At 38.0% G+C, this 27,527-nt stretch overlaps 1 protein-coding gene across 3 annotated transcripts; it reads right to left on the bottom strand.

Moving 5' to 3' along the window:
* Positions 1-164: 164 nt before the first annotated feature.
* strip2 (striatin interacting protein 2) lies at positions 165-27,527 on the bottom strand. Of its 3 annotated transcripts, none has more exons than XM_082168038.1 (22): positions 27,446-27,527; positions 20,857-20,926; positions 19,969-20,043; positions 16,678-16,812; positions 15,964-16,084; positions 13,748-13,816; positions 13,268-13,374; positions 13,005-13,132; positions 12,283-12,471; positions 10,725-10,775; positions 9,426-9,658; positions 7,673-7,738; positions 7,452-7,515; positions 6,553-6,624; positions 6,367-6,441; positions 4,964-5,061; positions 4,724-4,850; positions 3,581-3,681; positions 3,428-3,494; positions 3,180-3,284; positions 2,811-3,015; positions 165-1,461 (listed from the first exon to the last, which is right to left on the bottom strand). In XM_082168038.1, the coding sequence occupies exons 1-22, from the start codon at positions 27,467-27,469 to the stop codon at positions 1,211-1,213; spliced, it is 2,433 nt and encodes an 810-aa protein (XP_082024164.1). In that variant the 5' UTR covers positions 27,470-27,527; the 3' UTR covers positions 165-1,210. The 3 variants fall into 3 exon arrangements, with proteins under 3 accessions (XP_082024164.1, XP_082024162.1, XP_082024163.1); XM_082168036.1 differs by having other exon boundaries at positions 27,356-27,503; XM_082168037.1 differs by lacking the exon at positions 10,725-10,775 and having other exon boundaries at positions 27,356-27,503.

Raw genomic sequence — 27,527 nt, 5'->3', positions numbered from 1 at the left:
ATCGTGATTAATAATCAACAAATAAGTTTATGCTTGGATCAGAGGTCACTCAAAGAGAAAAGTCAGGAACAACAGAGCCAGTAACAACAAAATTGTACAGTTTTTATGAATCTTTTTTTTTTATCCTATCACACACACACACACACACAAATACTGACAATGAGTTATGTTACTCAAGGTAATGATTAACTCCATTTATAATTTATTAAAGACTCTTACATCAATTTGCCACATTCACTTACAGTGCAGTCTGTACAAATACAACTAATTAGTGTACATATCAAAAAAATGTGGTAGTGCTATATTTGGCATGGATCATCATAGGTAGTTTCATTTACACAGCACCTTCATTTAGTACAAAACAATGAGAATATAAAAATCAAGAAATGATATGCAAGACAAACCCAGTAAAATAAACCTGATGAACATGATGAGGTGCCATATATAACACTGTTTTGATGGAGAGAGCACAAATTATTCTTACAGTGCTTCACAAGAACTTGTCATATAATCTCAGAAAAAAATGTGTGACAATTAACAAGAAGATGAAACGAAGCGTTAAAAACCAGCACCATTTAATGAGTGACATGTCTAGTGTGGGTGACGATAAAGTCACCAAGGACACTTTGAATGTGTGTATTGTGCTGCTCAGGGGTCTTTGTGTGGTGCAGTGCTACATGGGGACAAAAAGAGGTGACTCACTGCTTTCTCGAGAACATAGACGTCCTCCTGTTTAACACATGATGCCACAGAGATAAATAAATAACCAGTGGAGTTTTAACACATGAACTCTGAATGACACAACAGCTTTTCAAGAGGGACCCTACCTCAGAATCAGGGGGTACCTCACAACCTAATGAAGTGATCATATTTACATACAAATTAAACATTTCCACAGTTAGACACAGTGAGTGACCATATAAATAAATATTGATCATTTCAAAATAGTATATAGCCTATGTTAGAATACTGTAGTTATGCAGTCATTATACAAAGTGTGCTTCAGTTATTGGAGAAGATATCATTCTTTCATTCCATTACCAAAGGAAGACCACCATTCCATAATCACATATACATATATTTACAAGAATTCATTACAGAACAGGAACGGCAGACCCTCAGTGCTTTAAACATTTCTCTGTCGATCGTAAGCCACAGTAATTGTGTCGGTTTAATAAGAAACAAAAGTCCTATGATCATCACAGTAGGATCACTGGGCCTGTAGCAGACCTTCCCACTGAATAGGTTGGGAGAACACCTCCCTTTCAAGCCACATCTCGTAGCTGTAATGGAAGTCTTCGGGCAGGTCGACGCGCTGACCTAGAACGCTTTGGAGGCAATTGTCCACTGGCGTAAACTCATTGTTCTGATTCTTATCGTAACGCCGCGTGTTGAATTTCTCGATGCTCTCGCGCAGTGCACACTCCTCCGCCTGAAAGTCCCACGGCCGAGCGTCGATATCTGGGAGAAGAGAAGGAAATAAGAGCATTTGAAAGCTATGACACACAGTATGTATTACATATATACAGGTAATGTGGAACACTATCGCTGCAACTGAAATCGCATACTGTAGTAGTGTCACAATTCAGAGGCTGCATCCTTCGAAGTGCACATACTTTAAAGCCCACGCTTTCGAAGTCCAGGACCTTTGTCAATATATACCTTACACCATTAGATATTCAAGTAAAGCCGGGCTCAGACTACAGGAGTTTTTAAATCTTAACCGATTGTGAAATCTGGTTGCATCACGCATATGAAGAGAATCTTCACAGATTTTCTTCTTTCAAATCTCAAACCTACACACACTACATGATTTGAAAATCCTGGCGCACCTCACACTACAAGACATTCTTTCTTAACATGCCAGATTTAGCATCTCACGGGGAAGCGGATGTAAACAAAATGGATACGGTGTCGCGGCAACTGGCTGTAGACATTATATGAGGAGATATTATAAAAGAAGTCGTGTTGTTGCCACATTTCGACCAGCCGTACTCCATCTCCGTTGTCCACCGGACCAGTACAGATGATTGTTATTTCGCTGTTCTCCATTTCAAAAGTTCAGTCACTTAATAATCTGGGCTGAACATTAGAACTGACCGATGCGATGGACGTGATTTTTTTCTCTGATTGTCGGGAGGAGTAAATCGGGCATAAATCGGCCTGAAACTCCTGTATATCAAACCCTAAAAGGGTAATCCAGAATTTTCTCTCAAAAAAAATGTATTCCTCATCAGAGCACAATGATTATTGGGATTGGCTAGGCTGTGAGAAGGATCCATCCGTTCTATCCTTAACGACCCGGGAAACGAACAATACATTTATAGGCTGCATTTGAAGGAACATTCGAAATGGGATAGCCTTCGTCAAGCCGCTCAAACGCATTCGGCCTTTGAAGGATGCAGCCTCTGAATTGGGACACAGCTTGTATAGTAGGTACTACATTTGGTTTGAAACTCACTGCGCACCCGTTAAAGTGCATTCTATATAGTATGGATGACATTTGGACATCCGCCATGTTGTCACTGTCATGTGACCTACAGTGTCAGTTGCGTTACTTCTTTTTGCCTACTGTTTTTTAAATACTATGTATTCGGACATCCTACTCTGTTGGCGTATTGTTTTTCGCACACTAAAGTTAGGGGAAGTATTTTAATTTTGAATGCAGTGAATGACTCATGATTCACTATGATTCACTATGATTCATGTTCAAGGACACATCTGAAACATTCTAAATTGGAATCTGATCCTACGGTACACTTTCCATAGGGTCTTCCTCCCTTAAGTAAAAAAACAAAACAGATTTTTACCATTCCCATACGCCCAGTCGTCATTGAGCCGATGTCTGACTTTCTGGTAGATGGCGGACATGGTTTTCATGTTACTCTTTCTCCACTGGCGCCCCAGATACTTGGTTTGGATCTTGAGGAGTTTGAGAACATAGAGCTGCATCATGGCCTGTTTGACCTTGAGTGCCCTCTTCAGGATGGGAGCAGATTTGAACACCACAAGCATCTGTAAAGGAAAGACAACCAACAAAAACCAATGTAAATTGTAAACAAAACCATTCATATGAATGCAACAATTAACAAAGAAATTCATTCACATTTTGTGAAGGAGGCATAGATATGGATTAGAAAATGATACTTAATGCTTAATGAATATTTTCTTTCTTTCACCATAGTTCTCGAGTGTTTCCACTTGGTGATTTTGTTTAGGATCCTCAGTAGGTTGATGCAGGAGAAGAGATTACGCCAGCAAAACTGATTACTGTCACCAGCTTCCTGTTTACACACACAGACACACATTCACCGTCTTAACAACATTCAAATTAACATCTTTATCTTTTCAGTCACCTATAAAATATTATCTGGAGTTTAAGTAAAAAAAAAACTGACAAAATAAAAGCAGTGTTTTGTATAATTACCAGGCTTTCAGCTGTGAGTTCAGGCATTTCATGAACCACACAATGTGGGAAATCCAGGGCACAAATGCTGCCATCAGAAAACACAATATGTTTTTTTAAAACAAATTACGGACACAGGAGTTGGTTTAGATGAGCATAAATCTAAATGTCTACCTGTTTTTGGCACTGATGTAAGACATAATGTTCTGGTTGAAGAATTTGAGGATGAGGGGGATGCAGTTGGCAAACACCAGGTGCTGAGCCACATAATCAAACTGTTCGGGATGTAAAAAAACAAAACATTCAGTACATCATGTTCATAAATAAAGTACTTCATAAAAATCTTCAGCATATGAACAACACTACATTTTAATATAAGGAGGAATGGCCATTTAAATCCAGTGTGTTACATAGAGAGGAAGTCAGTTTGGCTCATAATATCAATTAACTGCCAACTTCTCTTGTTCTCACATGAGCTTTCATTAGGCTTTCATTTGTAAGGCATTCATCTGAGACTGAGATGCATACTGAAGAGTGATTTGTCTCCTCCAGTTGGTTCTCCATTTATCACGGCTTAAGCTATCAATGGGCAAACTTCTGTCAAAGAGCTACCCAGAATTAACTGTACATCAGCTCAGCGGGATATATCGGTGGATCAGCAATGTTGTTTAATCTGAGCAAATGAGTGATTGGGTAATTGAAATGGAAAGAGAAGGAAAAGAGGTGCGTGACTGCCTTTAGTAGCTGATTATTCAGTGCTGTATGAAGATGTGATCCTTTAAGTCGAGTGTGAGAAGGGGTTAACTGGCATGACAAAATAAGTGCGTTATAAAACTCTTCCCACTGCAGAGCTATTTATCACTGCTTCTATTCTCCACCAATAGAGGGCGACACTTAAAAAAAAACAAAAAAACACCCACGTTCATTTTTTATAATTTGTCACGCTCATCATACAGGATTAGTCTGAACTGTGCTGGCAAGACACTTTGTTCTTGTACCCTGCTAATATTTTTAAATTATCTGATGTACGAGGAGAGAAATTCTCCGATTTCTTAGCATCCGAGTGGGTTTTACTGGTCGAGCTGAAAAAGATCTAAATCCTCTCTTTAGTTTGAAATATTTGTCTTTCTTACTGATGCATTATAGTATCTTTTTTTAATTTAAGAGCTTTTCTCATTGTAGTTGTCTTGAGATCAATGGTGCTTTGACGGCGAGCCTATCAGAAGAATGCAGGGTCAGTCAAGTGCAGGACATCAGAGAGACACAAGCAGAGAAAGGAATGGAAAATAAAGAGAGAGGGGGGAGAGAGAGTCTGACCTGGTATATGTGGTTGAGTTTGAAGTGTTTGAGCAGCAGTAGCAGGAGAGCTGAAATCGCTTTGACGATAATCTCCTTGTGTCTGTTCACATCAATGCCCAGCTTCATGCTCTGGAGGACGGTGATTCTGTTTCACACACAAATATGGCAAATGTTTGCTGTGCATCTAAAACAAACTGCCCTGATCTTTTCATGCACTATTTTAGTCTCTGTTGTATGTGCGTTTGGGTGTAGACTTACGGCATCTCCTCTGGCAGAACGTCGGCTAGGATGTTGATAGAATCTGTCTTTGCTTTGGAGGTTGGAGCTGCAGCCAGAAGCAGCTTCAAAAGAGCAATCTACAAAGAGAATAACATTAGTGCAACACTCCTACCTGTTTTGTCTGAATGGTTGCATGCATTTAGCCCTACACTATTACCAAATGTTATGCATAATCCAATATTGGGAAGTAGATCAGGGAGCAGAGTTTCACGATTTTTCTATGGAACGTGTTTTTGGACAATCGGAGCATTGGTAAAATAAAAAAAATTCTGGTTTCATTTTATCGAAATATTAGAGTCAAAGGTTTTTACAGAGGGGAATTCTCTTATTATTCCATAAATCAGAATATAGATAGGAATAAAACTGGAAAGTTTGCTGTAAGTAAATACTACTGAAGTGGACATTTCTGACTCATTTTGAGAAAACTTGAAATGACGATGCAAATAATAGATAAAGTGCAATAAAATAAACACTTAAGCCTGGTTCACACGGCAGGATAATTAGGCCGATTTTAGCCCCGATTCACCCCTTCCGACAATCTTAAGGATGCTCTGATTATCGTAAAATAATCTGATCAGATATTCCTGCCATGTGTGGTGTGTTAAGGCTGCTCTCGTCTGCTCGGAAGGACGTCGGGACCGCTCCGATCTCAAATCGGGGATATCCAACATGTTGGATTTATTTGGCCCGATTTCTTCTCGTGTGTGGTGTCCCCCGAGCACGCAGCCTGTGGACTGTGGAGTGTAGCCAATCAGAAAGCGAGGTGACGAGGCGGCGAGGAAACACCGGGAAATATAATCAAAACAGCAGGCGGCATGGCGCACCAGAAAGTCCGGTGGACGTCAGAGATCATCGCCTTTTCTTTTGATAACGTTTTTGTCCGGTTAAAAACAAACTACAAACTATTGCCACTGCATCCTCTTCGTCCGCCATGATTTTTTACTCTGAAGTCACGTTTGATCTCGAGGTATTTTGCACGATTTCCCGTCTGATCTGGGAATGCTCGGGAGTCAAATCGGTTCGTGTGTGATGTGTTGATTTTGCCGTGTGGCTGCGCACCACACACTGTACGACCAAAACTGTTTAGACCCGTGATTTTTTTATCCCCGTGTGTGGGGTCTCTCAGGTTTGGAAAATCGGCCGACAATTTTAAAATCGTCCCGTGTGAACCAGGCTTTGGGAGTGTTTTCTTTCCACTAGTCAGCAACTACGTTTTAAAATAGCCCAAATTCTCAAAACTGACCAGTGCATGAAAAAACTAATGTTTTTGCCTGTAGTGTCTGGCCTTAAAGAGAGATAGAGCTGTAAAATATTATCAGAAAGAAAATGTTCAAAAACACACTCAGATGCTGTGTAGGGGATGAAGTGTAGGGGACACTTACAACATACTGTGAGAGGCTGGGCAACATCCCCAAATATAGAATCTCTGCAGGTGTTTCTTCCACCTCCTCCTCACCCTAGCCAATCAAAAGAGACAATTCCGATTGACAGCTTAATCAGATAATAAATGCACATATGCATAATAACCAGTAATAAATGCACAAGAACAGGGAACTTGAGTCACTTACCATAGTCATGGGGCACTGCTGCAGCTCCTCCTCTCTCTTGATCTGGACCTCCGCTATGGAGACATACTTGTGCTTGAGAGAGAAAGGGATCAGTGAGAGAGAATTGCCATGGTGACCAAGGATGGATATCTAAACTGTGATTGGCTGAAAGAGCCCCAATAGAGCACGCATTATACCACTGGATTCACGTCAATGCATATCTGTGGCAGAACAGCTGGTAAACCCGACAGATATAATCCACTTATGGAGTCTCAATAGAAAATGACCATTTAGTATTCATGCATATTTATAGTAATGTTCAAACCATCTTTGTTAAAGAAAACCTATTCTTTTTCTCAAAAATCTTGATTTTGTTTTTGGGGTCTACTACAATAGGTTTTCAAGCTTGATTTTTCACATATTTGACATTGTTGCAGCACCTCGCTTCCCGGTCTGTCAGTAAGCTCTGTTAAGTTCCTGTCTCCCTCCTTCCAAACAGCACAACGTGCTCTGATTGGTTGGCTGGAGCAGTGTGTTGTGATTGGTCAAGCGCTTTGAGCGTGTTTGGGAAATGCCACGCCCCTTACCAGAACAGCGAGTTTTAACCCAGTACTAACTAACTCAACCAGGCCCTGCCCCTTTATTCTGCGTATGCCTTGGGCGGGAATTATTTAAATGAGGAATATTGTGACGTGTTCGTTCCCAGAAGAAAACTCAAGAATACAATGGAGGCGTTTCAGGGAGTTCAGAAACAGTGCGCACTGATATGAGTGACTTTATAAATTTACAGACATTTTTCATGCTCAAACAGCAACATTACACACTAAAGAAAATTTAAAATTTAAAAGGGCATAATAGGCCCCCTTTAATCCTCAGCTGTCTATGAGAATACTTAAAAACAAAAATGTTTCCATGCTCACCTGTTTCAGAGTCTTTACACTCTCATGTATGGGCCGAGGTAACCCAACCAGAGTGTCAGTATCACTAAAATAACATCGGAAAGAACAAATACACACTGTAAAACAGAAACAGCAGAGTATACTGATTTAATGATAATGAAGGTGACTTTTATTATAGGTTATCATAGATTTGTAACCTCAGTGGAGGAGCTTTAGCCCAGGTGAACTGATCAAAGACTCACTTTCCCAAGGTGAAGCCGATAAATTTATTTCTGCTGGTCTCCAGAAAGTGCTCGATGTCTTTCTCTCTGTGGAAGAAAGACGGGAATGGACTACATGAGGAGTTGGTTTTGCTATAAACAGCTTTTTCTTAGTTTAGGACAGGACTGCTACCAACAGACATCAAAAAGATCAACGTAAAGGCATCCCTTCAGGACTGTCATCTTTACGCTAACCTCTTTAAATTGCTGCAACACCCCCTCCGCCACCCTATCCTTCTCATCTTCATGCAGCAGCGCAGCTCAGCACAGCGTTACAATTCACAAGTAAATACTGTACTGCATGACAAATAATCAAGAGGATTTGATCAATTGTGTCTGTCACAGCTTTCACTGTTCCAAATTCATCTTTCCTTTCTTCCTCTATGTTTCTCCATGTTCATCTGTCTCTGTCCACAAATATGCATTATTTAAGCCAGACATACTGGAGCCTGTATTTCTAGCACAGGAGCTGAAGTAGATTTTTCTAGGCAGTTGGACGAGTCTCTACAGATACAGTATGGAGCATCAGATACACTACATTTTAAAATATATTCAAATACAAAACAGTTATTTAAAATATTTCAGAATATTACTGTTCTCATGACAAAGTTGCAAATTTAACTTATGCGCAAAATTGGAATATTGCATGAAAACATTTGCGAATAAAGCAGCGTTTCCACATCATGTGTTCAGGAGAACAAATTCATCACTTCCTGGGAAATTGTCACAAAATTTCTGTAATAAAAATGTTACTGCAATAGGGGAAGCTACTATGGCTCTTTTTCCTACATCATAAATGACTTGCACCTCAGAGTGCGAAGATGAAACGCAGTAAATGCTGTCATGTTATCTGTTTCTGGAAGGGAATTAAACCAAATCATTTTGATGACAGACTTTGACTAACATTGACTAACAGACTTCAGATTTCAGAATAACCAAACCAACATTTGAGAGGCAACCAATGCGATTGGTCCGCTGGTTAGTCCAGTTATCCAATCACATCCTCTGTTGAGGCAAAGTCATGTGATTTTTTTGTTTCGCAGAGGGATTTATTCAGTAAATGTATTCCATCGTACAATTTCCATCATAATTATGCGCATGTCTTCATATCGGATGCGCATAAAAATTGGTGGATGAAAACATTGCTACTGTATTTTTTTTTTTTTTTAAATAAATGCAGCCTTGGTGAGCATAAGATACTTCTTTCAAAAACATATAAAAAAAAAAACCTATTAACCCCTTACAAACTTTTGAACAGTAGTTTGAGTCTCCCTGAACTCATTGCAAATTGATAGATTCTGAAAACACACAGTCATATTCGATATAGTACAGTTTATGCAGGGCTTTGAACCAAAAACAAAAACTTTACCAGGAACAAAAAAGTAAATAAAGTTCAATCATTCTGAACAGAAACGCTTATTTGAAATGACCAGTAATTGGTTAATCGTTTTGTTTAATATTTAAATTTGGCAGTCAACCAATCATGAATTCAAATAGTACAGCCTATGCAAATGTGAGGTTGATGCATCATTGGTAAGTCGCTGACATTATCTTTTGGATCTCAGGAGTTTTTCCAAGCATTACTAACTATTAAAGCATTAAATTTAAGTGAAAATGAATGGCAGGTAATATCCAGCGTGGTGTGTGTTTTGAAACCAGCGAAAAAAGCCCTGAGTTTATGGTCATTCTGGCCATCTTGTAGAGTCACATTTGAAGAAAAGATCTTGTACGCTACCTGACTTTGGGGGCCCAGGGCAGGCCCTTGGGGAAGGACACTCTCTCAGTCGGGGGTCGCAGCGGTGGTGGTGGCGGTGGCGGTTGGATGATGACGTCTCTGTCGAGAGGGTCGACCTCTCCCTCGATGCCACTGTCCACATCCTCTGGGTCATCTTCCTCATCCCGGGCATCATCATTCTTGAAAGGGTCCCGTTCGTTGTAAGTGTCCAGGCTGTCCTGCTTGACCAGGGGCTGCAAGAGAAGAAGAAAGAGTTTAACATCAAGTTGCAAATGTGTATATTACTCTGGACCCTGATATCGAGTCTCATTTATACGTTTTAAAGGCCGTAACACACCAAACCGACATTGGTGACGAAAGGCTATTGTGTTGTCGCCTAGCGTAGGCTGCATCTTGACCAAAATGCTACACTTGAATACACCGCAAAAACTAGCCCGACAGACGCTCACCAACGGCCGACCGATTGGTGTGTTATAATTTTTAAATTACGTTTTTTCATTTGGCATCCTTTTTATGTCAAATAAAATGTCAACTGTCCAAACTGAAACATCCTGAATTAGAGGTTTCAAATGTTTACAGTCACTGAACGAGACTCACATAAGGGTCACCCACTTACTTGTGGTCATTTTTCATTTTTTTAGTCTTCAGATTACATTCCCCATCCATTAGTTAGAGTTTATTGCTGAAACTTACCGTTCCGTAAACCTGCAAATGATAAGCATCACAAAAACTTTGAATCCTTGACGCAATTTTGGGGACTCGTACATTCTAGATACAACACTGCAACTCCTTTTTCAACATTCCTGTGCAGATTCAGTTCAACTAAGGCACAAAAAACAAGTTCTTTACATCTCTAGTGTTGTGCAAACGGATGAATGGCAAGATTCAGAGCAAGCAGCAGGCATGAGGTGCATTAGTGGAGCGTCATCCTTTGTTCCAGTGCAGTCAATGTATGAGGTTGTCTGTGGGCGGTGCTGAGGCCATGAGCAAAGGTGACTCAGCTGTGATTGGTTGCCTATGAGAAGAAGCCATTCTGCTAGCTAGTGGGAGCCGTAGTGTGTCTATGTGGATCTCATTGACTGAGAATGTGTGGAAAGATGTGCAAATGGAAAGATAGGAGGAGGAGAGAGAGTTTTGCTAATGTCCGGTAGCCATGGTCAGCTGTATTTCTCAGAACCCTTCCCTTCCCCAAATCAAGTTTCAAAGGAAAAACAAATTGCTGTGAAGGAAAAGAGAGTGGAAGAGTGCAAGGCCGGCCCACAACAAAGAAAATGCACAAAAGGGGTTTAGGGTAAAGACCTGTTTCTTGGCATATGGACTGTCTCCTTCCAAGCTATCAACAAAGGCACTCTGTAGGGACACAAGGAAGAGATGGGAATGAGCCAACAGGAAAACCAAAACCCAGAGAGAAAAGGGCAGAAGGGAGTAGAGAGGGAGACAGAGGAAAGTCAAAAACTGTGCACTGCAAAAAAGAGATTTTCTTACTCATTATTTTTGTCTTAGTTTCCAGTACAAATATCTAGACATTCTTAAATCAAGATACATTTACTTATGAAGCAAAATGACTAAGATCTTAAAAATGGATCAACATTAAAGGGATAGTTCACCCTCATGTTGTCCAAACTCGTAAGGCTTTCGTTCATCTTCAGAACACAAATTAAGATTTTTTTTGATGAAATCTGAGAGCTTTCTGTCCCTCCATCCATTGTCAGCTACACAACTGAAAAGTTCATAAATAGACTAATCCATAATGAATTAAGTGGTTTAGTCCAAATTTTCTGAAGAGACACGATTGCTTAATAAAATGAACAGATTGAATTTAGGCTTTTATTCACATATAAACATTGATCAGCGAACCAAAACAGAAGCTCAACCGAACCTGCTTGACATGTGAGAACAAACCTCTTGCGGAAGCTCAAACGAGCTGCGTAACACGAGAATGAACCTCGTTGGTTTTCGCACGTCAAGCGTACACATTTGAGCTTCTGTTTACCACAACTGATGTGTGCATTGATTAATGTTTATATGTGAATAAATTCAATCTGTTCATCATATAAAGCGACCATGTCTCTTCAGAAAATTTGGACTAAACCCCTCAATTCATATGGATTGGTTTTATGATCTCTTTATGAACTTTTTGAGGCATCAAAGTGGTAGTTGCGTAGCTGTAAATGGAGGGACAGAAAGCTCACAGATTATTTAATCAAAAAGATCTTCAAAAGATCTTCAAAAGATGAACGAAAGCCTTCCGGGTTTGGAACGACACAAGGGTGAATAATTAATGAAAAATTTACTAATTAACTATCCATGTAAGCAAGTTTATACTTTTTTGTTTATTCTTGTTTTAAGCAAAAACATAGAATACAAGACTTAATTTCTTCAACAGTAAATTTTTCTTGCTTTAAGAATGCTTAGATATCTGTACTGGAAAAATAAGAAAAAAAATCTTTTTGCAGCGTGAAACCTGCTGTGATTGGTCCACAGTGTTGTGCAGACAGACCGGCTAATCGGTACACTGCTAAATTTCACTCGCATTGTGACATCGCCGTTGCAATGTCAGAGTGTCTTTAAGGGCAGGAGTGTGGTAAAACACAGGCATGTAGTCCATTTTGTGTTTATTTAAAAGGTTGTGTAAGTGTTTTAGGCTGGGTGGGCCATTATATTAGTATAAACAGGTAGCACGGATCAGAATTTTTTTTGTGTGTTTTGTATTTCATATACTGACTGTATAGGTTTATGCGCAGTGGTTGTGTGTAGTGAGCTCAACTCATGCTGGCACAGTGATTGTACTTCTTCACATGGTTTCTGCTTGTGCAACTGCGTTGAAAGCTGTGTGTTTGGCGTGTGCTTCTCGTACCCTGCGGCTCCTGCGTCCTCTCTTCTGCTGCTGCTGTTGCTCGATGAGCTCCATGGCCGAGGCTGGTGGTGAGGCGGCTCGCATGTTTCGCACCACCTTAATGCTGTCCTCAGGGAGCGGCGGCAGGTTGAACTGCTCTCTCATCCTCACCTTCATCTCCTGCAGCTCCTCGAAACCTCCCAGTGTGAACTGAGGTGCACGTCAACACACAGAGACAGAGATCAATGGACAGAGCACTATAGCGACGGAAGCAGGTCTGTTATTGACTTGATTTAGACTTGAAACAGTCCATGATAGACACAATGTTTGTATTATGAAAAACCTTTTCTATCTAATAGAATAGAATAGAATAGAATAGAATAGAATAGAATAGAATAGAATAGAATAGAATAGAATAGAATAGAATAGAATAGAATAGAATAGAAAACAAAACAATACAATAGAAGTAGTAATCTATAAGTGAAATGGAATGAAATAGAATGTAGCAGCATAGAATAGGCAGTGATTGATGTGTAGAATAAAATTGAAAATAATAGAAGTAATCTATAAGTGAAATGCAATCAAATTGAATATAACAGCATAACAGAATAGCATAGAATGAGCAGTGATTTATGTGCGGAATAGACTAGAAAAGAATAGAATAGAACAGAATCAAATCGAAGTTTTGATCTAAATTGAAACATAATCTATAGTAATTCTGATGTGTGTGTATTGAGACTAACCAGTATGGTCTTCCACAGTAAGAGCAGCACTTTCTTCATGGGGAAATGGGGTGCATTCATACTGCAGAACTTGGTTACCATGGTGAAGAGGAGGAGGGCAAAAGGCTCTCCGTTATAAAGGGGTGAACCTGAGAGGAGGAGGGAGGTTAATCACTGCACCATAGAGAAGGTCAACAGCCAACCACTGCGAACACAACACACACACACGCACACACACTATATTCTGTATATCTGTAAGACTTAAGGACACAGTTCTTTCTCACCCAACTCTGTTTTGAAGGCCTCTCTGGCTGCCTTTCTCTCAGGACTGTCACCCTCCATTTCCACACGAATGGTCTCAATCATCAGATACATGATGCTCAGAAGAACCCTTCAGAACATAATGCAAATCCCTTTACTTTCAATCCGAGTGATTGTGTGTAAGAGCGTGTGTATTAGTGAGAGAGAGAGAGAGTCTTTGTTTATTGTGACCAAAGGCAAGTATTTTCTATAATCAGCTAATGCAGCAGCTTTACTTCTTACAGGAAAACAACATTCAGGTCTCAATTATGTATGCTTGGAGAGAGCAGATATATTGAGCTCAAAAACATGAAGGCATATGAGGCTGCCGTCAGAAAGATCTGAGGCTGCCTCAGTAAATCTGAGAAGTGGATTGTGGGTTGGGTGAAAAGAAGTCATGTTGTGAGAGAGCGTATGAATGTCTGTGAAAGAAGAAAATGATTCGTTCCCAGTGGACATCTTACCTGAGTTCAGTGCTGTCTGCAAGCGAAATGGCTGGCTTTCTTACCGCAGTGCTGCACGCCTGGTTATTACTGGAGGAAAGGGGAACAATACTAATTCAAAATAGCACTCTACGGACATCCTTACATAACATCTGCATCAAAAGACCCATTACAACCAGCCAATGGTTTTATTACGCCACAAAATACAATATAAATGAGCTTGTGAGAGGCAAACAGGGCATGTGGTCTAATGTCTTGCTTTCATTCTGCAGCACAAATACTAGCTTATTGCACCTGACAAGCTGTCAACCTTGATCATTTGAATATGTTGTGCTTGGCCAAATATGAATCAATGCTCAGAGAAGCTGGAGGGCTAAATGTACAGCATCATAAACAGTAGAAGAGGCAGCGGTACGGCCTCCCTGAGCTCAGCTCTGCTGTGTGGGCTGATGGGACAATGGTACAAATACATTAAATCCGCCAGGCAGGGGCTTGAAAGAGAAGACACATGGTGGCCAGGCTTTCTTTGAAGAACAGAACACGGCCACTCTGAGGCTCTCTGAACACAAGAGCAGGAGGAAACGGAGAGAGACGGCGGGGGTGCAGGAAATAAAGACCAGAGATGACAGCAGGTATGAGAATGATACACAAAAGAATTGTGCCTTTTTGATCTTGCTTTGATGCTTATATTCATTTCATAAGAATATGATGAACCAAAACCTACGGAAGTTAGCATTTAATATATGAAACATTATAAGCCGCAGTTTATCATCTGAAATGTGCTGCGAAAAAAAAAGCTACGTTCACCAGGGACACAGTCAGATTATTATATTATATTATATTATATTATATTATATTATATTATATTATATTATATTATATTATATTATTCAGTGTTATTTTAGTATTATTTGTACTTTTTTATATTTTGAATTATTAATAGCTTTTAAGTTTCAATTTAATTTTAAGTTTTAGTAATTTTGTTATGTGCTTCTTATGTGATTCTTTTTAGCTTTAATTCATTTTAATTTTTTTGTTTTTTAACTTAAATGAAAATTATAAATGTACATCTAATATTTATATTTTATTTAGCTTTATGTCATTTATATTCTTAATAGTTTTAGTTAATAATACCAGCACTGATTATATTATATTATATTATATTATATTATATTATATTATATTATATTATATTATATTATATTATATTATATTATGAAAGGTTTCTTTTTGTATGTTAATGTCTGAAGATTTTTCTAATAAAAATTAGGATATGTGAATATAAAATGTTTCATGGGTTTTTTCATTATTTTGAAGCTTTTTCTAAGAAATATAAATGTAATCTTTTTTTTTTGCCTCTAAATCATGTGCAAAGTGCACACATTTGGATTTGTGCCGAATGAGAAAGGTACAAGAGCCCAGGCTTATTTGTATAGTGAATTTCCCATATAGTTTCAGTTTTGCTTAAAATATATTTGTTTAGGTTTGCCGTATATGATGCCACCATAATATACGTTAGTTTTATACTTTGTTTTGCATTTCTATTCTGAATACCGTTAAAATTGTTTACCGGTATTTTACATTATTTCTAAATGTAATAATAAAATACATATAGCCTTATTCACCATTGCAACTTATCTGCGTTTCTTTGTCTCAACAACGCAATTTTGACCCAGTGAGATTTATAATCAGGTATCCACTCCAGGCCGTTGCTATGATGTTACTAATGTGTTCTTTGCACATTCGTTTTTGAGTTGTTTTTTAGGGTGTTCTGGGTGGTTCTAAAGTATGTGCAATACTAAGAGAGACATCTGATATCACTGATATCACTCTCTTAATGGAATAGAAAGATCCATTAACATGGAAGTGTACTTAATGTGGGTAATTATAGAAATAGAGAACTGGCTCGCTGTGCCACCCAGGCAGCTGCTACCATACACAGCGGGCATTAAGAAACAGAAAAGGAAAAGGTGTACGGCTCATTAGGACAACACCCAGGAGATCTGCAGAGATACACAACCCCTTAAACACTGTTTCACACACACAGTCATGACTGAGCCGTTTCTAACCTGCTCCCTCAGGAGAAAGAGAATAAAAATAGAAGCACTGTTAAACACTTCCCTCGCTGTCTGTCTCTTTCAATATTTCAGTCTTTCCCTGCCTGGAGCAGATGGTCTGGCCTCAGCCACAGATATCTACAGAGAGACTGAGGCATTTTGGGAAATGAAGACACTCACTCTATCTCCATGCTGAGGAGCTCCAGCAGAGCCGTGAAGATGCCCATGTCGTAGAGGAGGAAGACATTGTGTCGAGACCAGTAGAGGACGTCGGTCTCTGTGTCACACTCGTCAAACACACCTTAATACACACACAGAAGCAAGAAAAAACAAGAAATCTTTTTTTTTTGCTATTATTTTCATGCCAATTAAGCAGGTTTATGTGCAAATTCTCAGTGTAATATTTTGCTTAGTTTATTTTTTAATTCATAATTTTAAATTAGCTTTTAATTTTATGTTAATTCTAGGGGTTTTTAGTCATTTCATTATGTACTTTTGTCAAGCAATTAGTTATTTCCCCCATTTGGGTTAAATACATTTTTATTTCAGTTTTAGTTTTTATTTTAAATTTACAGAATTTCACTTGGGCCAATTGAAAAAAAAAAAAAAAGTGACCAGTCACTAGAAAATTTTGAGTTGGGGAGGTTAGTCATTTTTTGCAGACCTTTACATATTCATCTAAATTCATCAACGTCAGGATGTTCACTAAAAGTATATTGCTGATCACGTATTTTGTACTTCTTTTTACCCCTAAGCCAAGAATGACAAAGAACTTCGCCATGGCCTTAATGATCCTAAAATAGATATAGTTTTCTTTTGATTTGGGTGCAAAATATGATTTGTTCTTGACTAGTTTCACCAGTTGCATTGTGGTTGCATGTGTTATATTCGTACCTTGGGCCAAATAGAGGATGGCCCGGGCCACTTTGAGCCTCTTGTCCCGATCGGTGACCTCCAGAGCATCCAGCAATCTCATGACATACGCCCTCTGCTCCTCCAAACTCAACTCCATCCACCTCCGACCCTTCACTGAGAGCAGAGGACAGAAGAATCAAATCTCTGTCCATGTTGATCATTTCTGCCATTCTTCTACCACCTCCCATTCTGGTTCATTTCTCACATGTGAGAAAGATTAGTCAGGATTTGTGTTGCTCAAACATCCGTGAGAGGGGCGGCACATACTTGTTCACTTCACTGACCTTTCTTCTCATAAATGTTCCTCAACTATATATACGAGAGGGGGATTCATGAATGCAAATTACTGTACAAACCTTCCTGGTTTGAAAATGCGCTTGGTAAAACATTTGCCATATGCTTATTAGAGTTTGTGTGGCAGATTTCTGCTGTAAAGTCTTCAGTGAAAGGAATGTGTAAAATTAAATCACAGAGGTCATTCATCTGACAATGAAAGATTTACATTTGATTTCTGATGGGAATGATTTTGATCTTGGAGTATTGCTGAAACGTTTGCTGCAAAACTCAGTATTTTTATCTTGTTTTCCAGGGCTAATGTCTAAATATTCTTGAATCAAGCAAATATATATTTTATTTTTATTTATTTTTCCGTTTTTTAGTTTCTCTGAAAAATGTATCAAAATTTTTGGTTAAAACAAGAAAAATCTAGTTTTCCCCTTGAATCCAGAGTATTTTTCTGACCCCATTGGCAGATTGTTTTTATTATTTTAAGCATGATCTCTCTTCATTTTGATACATTTTTCATAAAAAGACTTAATACCTTAAAGGGGTCATGAACTGCATTCTTAAATTTATAATGTTCTCTGAAGTCCACATAATGTTAGCACGATTTTTACATAAAAAACATCCTAATTTAGAAGTAATAGTCTCATTTCTATCCTGTTTTTTACCCTCTCTTTTAAAATGGGAAGTAAATGCCCACTGCCATGATTGGGTAACAGTTTTGTATATTCAAATAATTGCCAAGGTCCCTGTTACACGCGTGGAATAGTTTTGAAAATTTCCGATGTTGAAAAATGGCAACTGGTAAAAATTCAGCCATACACTTTTGAGCCAGAGATCCCGAATCAGAAGACAATATACAAAAGAAACAAATATTTGACTTTGCTCATCTCTATCTTGTGTTTGCGTCTCTTTCGTATTTACTACTACATGACATAAATCGGTGGTCAGGGCTAAAGAGTCAATGATGTGGAAGTAGGCGTTGATCTTCTTCTGCAGAGGCGGTCTTTTGGCACACTATTACGTCATACTGAGACGAAATCCTGAAATCTGAGCCTGGTTTCAATAAAGGGAAGCATTTATTTCTGAAACTTACAGGACATTTTTATAGTACATGATTGACCTCTTATATGTTAAAATTTTATTTCTCAATTCATGACCCCTCTAAGTCATTTTGCTTCTCAAGTAAATGTATCTTGATTTAAGAATGTTGAGATATTTGTACTGGAAAACAAGACAAAACTACTAAGAAAGATAATCATTTATTGCAGTGCATTTCAAATGAGAATAGTTTTAAATGACCTATTTTCTTGTAAGTGCCTGAGAGAGGGTGGAAAATTAAACTCATAAGTAAAAAAAAAAAAAAAGAAAAAAAAAGATGACCACTTTGGACGGCAGCAACTTTCAAAAGTACGAATGTGTCTTGTAAACGACTCCAACACGTGACATGAAGTTGCTTCAGAATCAACACAGACGTACAGCTCACACAAACGCACTAAAGTTAACGTCACGTGGGTGATCCAGGCACTTTTTTCCATTCAGTAGAGACTGCAGTGCCAAGGCGTACACAGAGAGAGAGAGAGAGAGAGAGAGAGAGAGAGAGAGAGAGAGAGAGAGAGAGATGAGAGAGAGAGAGAGAGAGAGAGAGAGAGAGAGAGATAGGAGAGAGAGAGAGAGAGAGAGAGAGAGGTCTGGTGAGGTGAGTTTGTTCACACAGCAGGCAGGGTAAAGCCTGAGGCTACACACACACATACACACACACACACACACACACACACACACACACACACACATATCGTCACTACATAAACATTCATTAAACTTCTCCTTTTCTCACAGAAAAAGAACGGTGGTATTTTGCTGAGGCTTTATTTCTGTTCTCTTTCAGACACAGGTGGAAATGAAGCTTCGGCCAGTTGCATAAACATAGCCAATAGGTTAAGACAGTGTCTTAAGATCTAGCATGACCACTAGCAGTTAGTCAAGGGGTATTCAGTCTTACTTTTCAGTATCATATGTGACCCTGGATCACAAAACCAGTCTTAAGTAGCACGGGTATATTTGTGGCAATAGCCAACAAAACATTGTATGGGTAAAAATTATCGATTTTTCTTTTATGCCAAAAATCATAAGGATATTAAGTAAAGATCATGATCCATGAAGATATTTAGTAAATTTCCCACCTTAAATATATAAAAAATATATTTTTGTGAGTGGATGCAGCACAATCGCCTATAGAAATGGACAACTTTAAAGGCGATTTTCTCAATATTTCGATTTTTCTGCACCCTCAGTTTCCAGATTTTCAAATAGTTGTATCTTGGCCAAATATTGTCATATCCTAACAAACCTAATATCAATGGAAAGATTATGTATTCAGCTTTCAGATGATGTATAAATCTCAATTTAAAAAAAAATACACATAAGACTGATTTTGTGGTCCAGGGTCACATATTAGGCCAATCTATGTTTTTAAGTAACTGATTTTAAAACTTTACCAACAGTCTTAAAAAAAAAAAAGTGATGTCTAACTTGTAAGACTGGTCTTAGCGGTTTAACCAAACTGCACTCCAAGCAGTTTCTTACAATTACAATGCAATTTGAGCACAAAAATCTTAAACACTAAGATGTTAGTGTTAGTGTGGAAGATGCAATAACAAATAAAGATCTGTTTGTTTATCTGTGTTTGAGAACACAACGTTTCTCGGGGAAACGCAAAACTTTTGCGAGCGAGTGCAACAGCATTAAAATATGTATTTTCCTCCCATCTCATATTTTTTTCCATCACCATGTACCTTAGACCTCCGTAGGTTTATAACATGAAAAACAATTTTCCAAAGTGGGAAGAACCCGTAAAAAAAAATCTTTGGATATTTTTTAAATGAAAAAATACTAAACAAAACAAATTTTTTTCAATTTTTTTTTTCAGTGCATTACAGAAACATATGACTTAGACTTTTAGCTGTTATATAACACTGGCTACATTACCATGATTCTTGAAGTCTTCCTCAAAGTAATCCCTGTTTAGACTGAACTCTGGTTCCTCTGTGTAGCTGTACAGCTCTGTGAGAAAGAGACAAAAAAAAAAAAGACATGATTAAAAGAAAACAAGCACATGACATGGGTAAAAGCTAGTAAAATACATTCATTAAACATTAATTGGCATGTTGTGCATTACATGGCAATTAAAATGCACTATAATGAGTATTTAGACAGAGAGGCTCAAACTGTCCCTAAATACTATAGTAACAAGCATCAACAGCAAATAACATTTACAAATTATAATATTGTATAATAATACTTAGTAACACTTTTCCAACATACAGTCTACTAACTATAAGTATCTTTGCAACATGTTAACTGGCAGTCATTAGAGTAGACTGTCCGCTTAATATTTGATAACTCTTTATTTTGATGCTCCCCCAACAGATATTCTATGTAAAGTAACTTTGCAACTACACGTTAACTTGCTCTACTAACCCTAACCTAACAGTCTACCAATACTCTAATGGGTTTGGCAGCATGTAGTTGCAAATAAATAAGTTAGTTATTAGAATGTCTAAAGTGGACTATTGAAATAAAGTGTAACCTAATACTTTATATACTGCCACATTTAGTATAATTAAAGGCATAAAAGCTCCAATTTATAATGAAACACAAGAACCATGCACAGGGTTAGTGTTAAAATTGCAACATTAAACTTATCAGTAAATATATACAGTATATAATGCACATCTGTTCGATCTACGTTTAAACTCTTGCAACATCTAAAACTGTTCTTGTGCTGCTTCCATATGTTATTTAAATACATCCTTTTAAAAGATTAAATCACCCGAATTCAGTGATTGTTCACCCAGATATGTTTGTGTGACTGACCTGAGAGCTCAGCAGTGAAGCCATCTGTGTCCCCATATTCAAACTCCAGGTTGGGGGACTCCATGGACCCCTGCGGACCAGAAGCAAACAATAACTGCACTGCTACAACAGAAAGTGTCACATGTCTAACATCCTGGAGCACCTACCAACTGCATTTCAGGTCTTTCCACTATTTCATCAGCATGTGTTTTTCCAACGCATAATTATGCAAATGTAGCTAGGACACACTACTCTAGTACTTCAACAACTACAGAGTGGGAAATGTAAAGGAAATTTACACATGCTCACACATACACACTGACAGTGAGCATTTCCATCAGTGCAGTACCACACAGTAACTCAGTAGCCACAAAGATCTAAATATGAAGAAGCACCACTGCATACATCAGCATAAGTGAAAAGTCACAATTAAAGCCAAATATAACAATTATAAATAGCTTGTTAAGGGTGACTGGATGCTATACAATATTGGTCGATTTTCTAAGTTTGCATCTGTAATAAGCTTTGTGGGTCTGTGTATGACTCTGGGAGAGGAAGAGTTTGTAACTGTTCTCTACTGACATTTTTTGTTTTGTTTTGTTGTGTGCACCTTGTATATATTACTATTTACCTCAGCTTTTGGAAGAGCTACTTGTGATGAGCTTTGATTCATTATGTTTTTTGTTTTTTTTAACCAAAGTATAGTTCCATACTGGACTATTGTAATGGTCTCTGGCAGGCCTTCCAGCATGTACTGTCAACCTCTATAACTGATCCAGGATGCAGCAGCGAGAGTGATCTTTAATGAGCCGAAGAGAGCACGTCACACCTCTCTTCATTAATTTTCACTGGTTGCCAATAGAGGCTCGCATCAAATTCAAGGCAATGATGTTTGCCAACAGAATAACCACTGGCTCCGCACCCCATTCCTCAACTCAATACTTCAGACTTTTGTGCCCTACAGAAGCTTGAGTTCTGCAAGTGAATGGTGCCTTGAGGCGTCATCCCAAAGGGGCACAAAATCACTTTCACAAACCTTTACCTTGACTGTTCCCTGTGGAATAACCTGCCTAGCTCAACACGAGCAGCTGAGTCTTTAGCCATTTTCAAAAAACATATAAAGATGCAACTTCTTCATCAACACTTGAACCATTAATACTAACACTTTATATTCTATTTTTTCTATTTATATAAAAACTTTTTTTTTTTAAACTTGCTGCGTGTACTGTGCTAGACTAAGGCCCTAAGATGCTGCTCTCCTTATGTTTTTCAGTCTCCTTTCATGTTCATATAAAAAGTGCTTGAGCTTATTTCCTCCATTAGATCAAAAGATCTGAAAATGCCCATACATTTACCCACACATTTACCTCCCCTTAAAGAAATCAGGACAGAAGTGGTCGAAAGTGGACAAAAAGATTAAAAAGACAGTGTTTTAAACAAAGACAGTGTTTTAGACAAACTGGAACAATCGTCAAATCTAAAGCCCAAAGTGCAACTGAATCAAAGCCCAAATAAACCAAAACACGGAGCAACTGAAAGAGCGGAATAACCCTCTATGCCTTGAAACAGACTGGAATCATTTGTAAATCTCAAAATGGGGCTGCACAATGTGTCCTGTATCAGAATTGATCTGGACCAAAAATCAAAAGATGCCAGTTAATATTCATCATTTAATATTCATAACTTATTTAATGCAGCAATATACAATGATTCATCCCTGTATTTTGCATTATCTATTCTTCACTGCATGGTTTTATGTTTATATTAGACTTGTCCCATAATTACCACTCTGAAGCTCAATTATGGAGGCATCTGACCTCAAAAAAACATTACAACTGGGTCACCCACTATTATGCTTTTTGACAAAGCTCAGATTTGCTTTCACGTGCTACCTTTTGACTAATGGACTCTTTTTGCCACCGACCCATACAGGCCAGCGTTATCCACATCTTTTCACAATGATTCTTAAAGAGCTCTTGATATTGGTGGACTCAGCTACAGAGTTCAAGACCTGAGATCATTTTCAAAGTGATCGTTGACCTCGCTCTACTTTCTCATAGAGTGCTTTTACAGTAGGCTACTCTTTACTTTGACAGCTATTAGCTGAAAATACATTGATGACTTTACTAGCAGCGGCCAATTGAGGAAACTTAAAGTAAGTCAGGGTTATTATTGTTAACTAAAGCTATTAAAAACAGTTATGTTAATTGAAATAAAGCTGAAAAAATTATTATAATTAAAAATAAATAAATAAAAAAACCTTAAAAAATAGAAATGGGATGTTGAAAATTAGAAATGTTGTCTTTGCAATAAACTGAAATAAGTTTAGGTTGAAGCACTAAAATTATTAATTGGAAATAAATAAAAACTAAAACTGAAATAAAAATTAATGAAAGCACATAATGAAATGACAAATGTTTTTTATAAATGCTTTAAACCTAAATAGCAATATTTTTTAAACCAATACAAATATTAAATGACTAAAAATTGTATTAAAATTAACATGAATTTTTTTTAACCTAAATAGCAATATAAAAAAATGAATAAAATGACAAAAGCTCATTACAAAATGACTAAAAATGTACATAAAAATATATAAATAAAAGCTCATTTAAAATATGAATTATAATAACTAAAATAACTGGTCCGCATCAGGCCAATCGTTTCTCATCGGTGTAAACTACTGATTAGAAATAAAACAACATTTCAATTTTAAATGTATAATGCTTTATGGGCAAAATGTGAGAAATCATCATAATCATCATCATCATCATCATCATAATGCATGTGCAGATTTTATGTATGCATGCAGTTGTACACACAAAACTAATGATTTCTCATGTTAACCCTCTTCTCTCTTTCTAGTCACAGACATGTGTGGCACAGTCAGGAGCATTTTATTTTGGACCTCAGGAGCAGATGGCATTGATACTCCTGGTTAAAGGCCCCAACTGAGAACTGTGTGGGAGAGACAGAGAGAGAGAGATAGAGAGAGACATGGGCTTTCCTTTTGACAGCGTTACAGACACCTTCCCTAAATGTTACTCCGACTCTGATCTCCCAGAAGCAGAACTCTCATGTCAAACACAAACCAATGCCATACTGATGGTTTTAGAGAAAACATGGCAGGTCAAGGGCCAAAACATCTGATCCAAAGGTAAACTGTGGATACTTATAGACTAGAACATCCTATAAACCAAATACTAATTTATGCCGTGAATCATGACACGGATTACTCAGACACGCAAGTATCAAAATATGATACATCTTTTGATGAACATTTATTTTTTCATCACTGCATTATGTTTTGCCCCCCACAATAAAAACTACAGAGCTTTGATCATAAAACTAAGCATTTAAATATCTTTTAAAAAATAAATTTAGATATAGGCAGATATAGAGTGACCACTGATATTTAGTCAGATTTAATCAGTAAAAAAACAAAAAACCCACATATAAGATTTTTTTTCATCTTATTGAAAGTCTTATCAAGTCTTATTTCATATGTCAGGCTTTACAGGGTTAAAATTCCAGTTTTCTATTTATATTTTGAGTATATTCACATCAATTTCAACATTGAATCTAAAGCCCAAAGTGCAGCTGAATCAAAGCCCAACCAAACCATAACAAGGAGCAACTGAACAAGAGTTGCATGCGAAAACAAACTGGAATAAGCTGTAAATCTCAAATCTCAAAACAGGGCTGTACAATGTGGTTCCCTGTGCAAGCATTAACCTACTGGACCAAAAACCAAAAGACGCCAGTCAATATTCATCATTTAATATTCATAACTCCTTTTATGCAGCCAGATACAATAATTCATCACTAATCTTAACATGCATATATCATAAGACCAAGCACAGAGGTTCACATCCAGTACATTCTGGTTTAATGACAGATCACTCACATATATGACCCTCGAGGTTCACTCCTCGTCATAAACTCCAGCCATGCACATCATTTTAAGGCTTTTTGTGTACATTCAAACCGCCTCCCCACCACTGTCTGCTGCAGGAGTAAAACACGCTCTAATTCCTCAAAAAAAAAAAAATTCAATATGCTCAACGATCACGGTTGAGGAATTCATTACCATAACTTCACTAGGCTGGACCAGAGCCATAGAGAGAGAGAGTTGCGACACTCCCATAGACCTCCGTTGTAAATAATGGCGGCGCTTTTAACCGCCTACTTCCGGGATATGAAGATCGGAATAGTTCCAAACACTGTCATTTGGGCGTTGGACACCATTCACTTACATTGCTGCGCGTCGAGTTGTTCCAGAGTTAAGTTGCCGAAATATCGACCTCTTTTGAATAGTCAACTGTCTATATTGTATCAGAGGCCCTTTGCGATGCTTATACTGGTCTTCATTTGTAGATGCACAGCGTAATTATTTATATTTTATGTTGGTTGTTTCAACCAATTTTCAAGCACTGCCTGCTAGCTAACGTTAGTAAGTAACGTTAGTTAGCTAGCGCGACTTCGTCAGCTAAGAGTTCGGTAATGAATCGCTACCACCTTTATAGCAACTTTTATTTAATTTAATTTTTTGGGATATAACGTTACTAACTTTTCATTATGTTATTATTGTCTTGAGTGAAGCGGCTTGTGAGAACAATGCTGGACCTTTAGGATTGTTATGGCCATCACCAGTCCTGTCTGTTTCATGGATCACCTGCCCCTGGTTTTTGTTTTTCTTGTTCACACACACAAGCACACATTTTTGTTGTCTGTCATTGTTTAATAAAAAATATTTTATTTGAAAACCTTCATTTGTATCAGCCATGCTTAAATTCGTTTTTAATCTGTTATAGTTTTGATAATGTGTATGGCCTTAATCTTAAAATAATATTCTTAGTCTTAACATGATCATGTTTCACGTTGTGGTCCTGGGGGTGGCCACTTTCATCAGAAGAAGTGAGCTAGCTTCTAAGCGAATTCTGAACGGACCGCCACGGCAGACCTCTTTGCGTGATCACGAAGGTAGGCTAATGGCTGAATCAAAATTTATAAGCAAAATCACGGGAATCAATAGCCTAATACAGCCCAGTTGTGCTAAAATAAATATCATGAGACGTCCATCATCAGATGAATGATATGGAAAAGTTAAGTTAGAGCCGCTAAAGCCAGTGCTACTACCCATGCGAACATGAACACTAAGCTTTTCCCTCCAAAAATATAGCTTAAAACTTATCTCCAAATGCAAAACTGACATTAACAAAATGCAATAATGCAATAACAGCTGAAAAAGTACTTGGGTGTGTGTTTTATTTTATATTTACCGTTCAATAATGCAATCGCTGCTGTCTGTCCCATAGAAGAACATGACAGCCAGCGTACGTTTTGGAACTATTGGGGCTTACATGAACCACGTGACAGCCATAGCGGCGACATCAAAGAGTGTCGCAACTCTCTCTCTCTATGGCTCTGGGCTGGACATATTCCAGCACAACATGTGTTACTGTCCTTGAAGACTGAATATGCCCTGAGCGGTGCCAAAGAGAGACTCAAATATGCATTTGCTTGCTTTTATTTTGGATGGATGGATGGATGGATGGATGGATGGATGGATGGATGGATGGATGGATGGATGGATGGATGGATGGATGGATGGATGGATGGATGGATGGATGGATGGATGGATGGATGGATGGATGGATGGATGGATGGATGGATGGATGGATGGATGGATGGATGGATGGATGGATGGATGGATGGATGGATGGATGGATGGATGGATGGATGGATGGATGGATGGATGGATGGATGGATGGATGGATGGATGGATGGATGGATGGATGGATGGATGGATGGATGGATGGATGGATGGATCTTTTAAATAAATGTAATGAAAATAAATAATTGTATATTACAAATAAATTCAACAAAGTCCATTGACCCCTTTAAAGCCCAATATCCCAATGCATATTCTATACTATTAGGCTAATATTGACCAAACTGGTTTTGAAAATATATATATATATATATATATATATATATATATATATATATATATATATATATATATATATATATATATATATATATAAGAACCGTGGAAACAAGACTTTGACTCAATAGACTTTGTTGAATTTATTTGTAATATACAATCTGCTGGCGAATTATTTATTTTCATATAATGCATTTGGAATGTATGCCCACTGACATTGATGGGTTAATGTGATGTATACACATGATTAAGAGCCAAATACATACATTCTCAGCATTTTGCATGCGCATGTGCACATATACAGTGGAAGAAGTGGGAATTAAAGAGAGAAACAAATGCACCCTTCATGTTTCCCCTTCAAAGGCACGCACATGAAACGCATGTATATCCCCTATAAAACCATCAGCCAGTCACACCATATCAAATTCCTACGGAGAAGGTATTTTTAGCACCATGCATGTTTCTAAAATAACAGCTCGAGGCATTTAAAAGCCCCCCAGCAACAAGCCACCTTATACATATATACACACACTCCTCTACCCGTGCAAACTGTCAGTGTGCTCGGATTACCTCCGAATCCTTCAGCTGATTGCTGAACCCATCTCTCTCTTGAGCCAGAGACTTCTGTCTGTTACTGTTAGAATCATTAAGTAAAGGTACCTCCATGTCGTCGGTCTGCTGCATCTGTCAGGCTGAGGATGTGTTCGCCGCACGGAAATACACAGTCACACTGGAACATACG

The sequence above is a fragment of the Leuciscus leuciscus genome, assembly GCF_965113295.1.
Source record: "Leuciscus leuciscus genome assembly, chromosome: 4".
Taxonomy (NCBI): domain Eukaryota; kingdom Metazoa; phylum Chordata; class Actinopteri; order Cypriniformes; family Leuciscidae; genus Leuciscus; species Leuciscus leuciscus.
The sequence above is the reverse complement of the archived record's forward strand: the minus strand, read 5'-3'. Positions and strand labels throughout refer to the sequence as shown.

What these genes read in the sequence shown, in the direction of transcription:
- strip2 (XM_082168036.1), bottom strand. Translation starts at nt 27,469, where the DNA reads ATGCAGCAGACCGACGACATGGAGGTACCTTTACTTAATGATTCTAAC. An exon ending in ATCAGCTGAAGGATTCGGAG is followed by an intron (nt 20,927 to 27,355) that starts GTAATCCGAGCA and finishes TCTGGTCCGCAG; the next exon opens with GGGTCCATGGAGTCCCCCAA. An exon ending in GCAGACAGCACTGAACTCAG is followed by an intron (nt 13,375 to 13,747) that starts GTAAGATGTCCA and finishes TATGTTCTGAAG; the next exon opens with GGTTCTTCTGAGCATCATGT.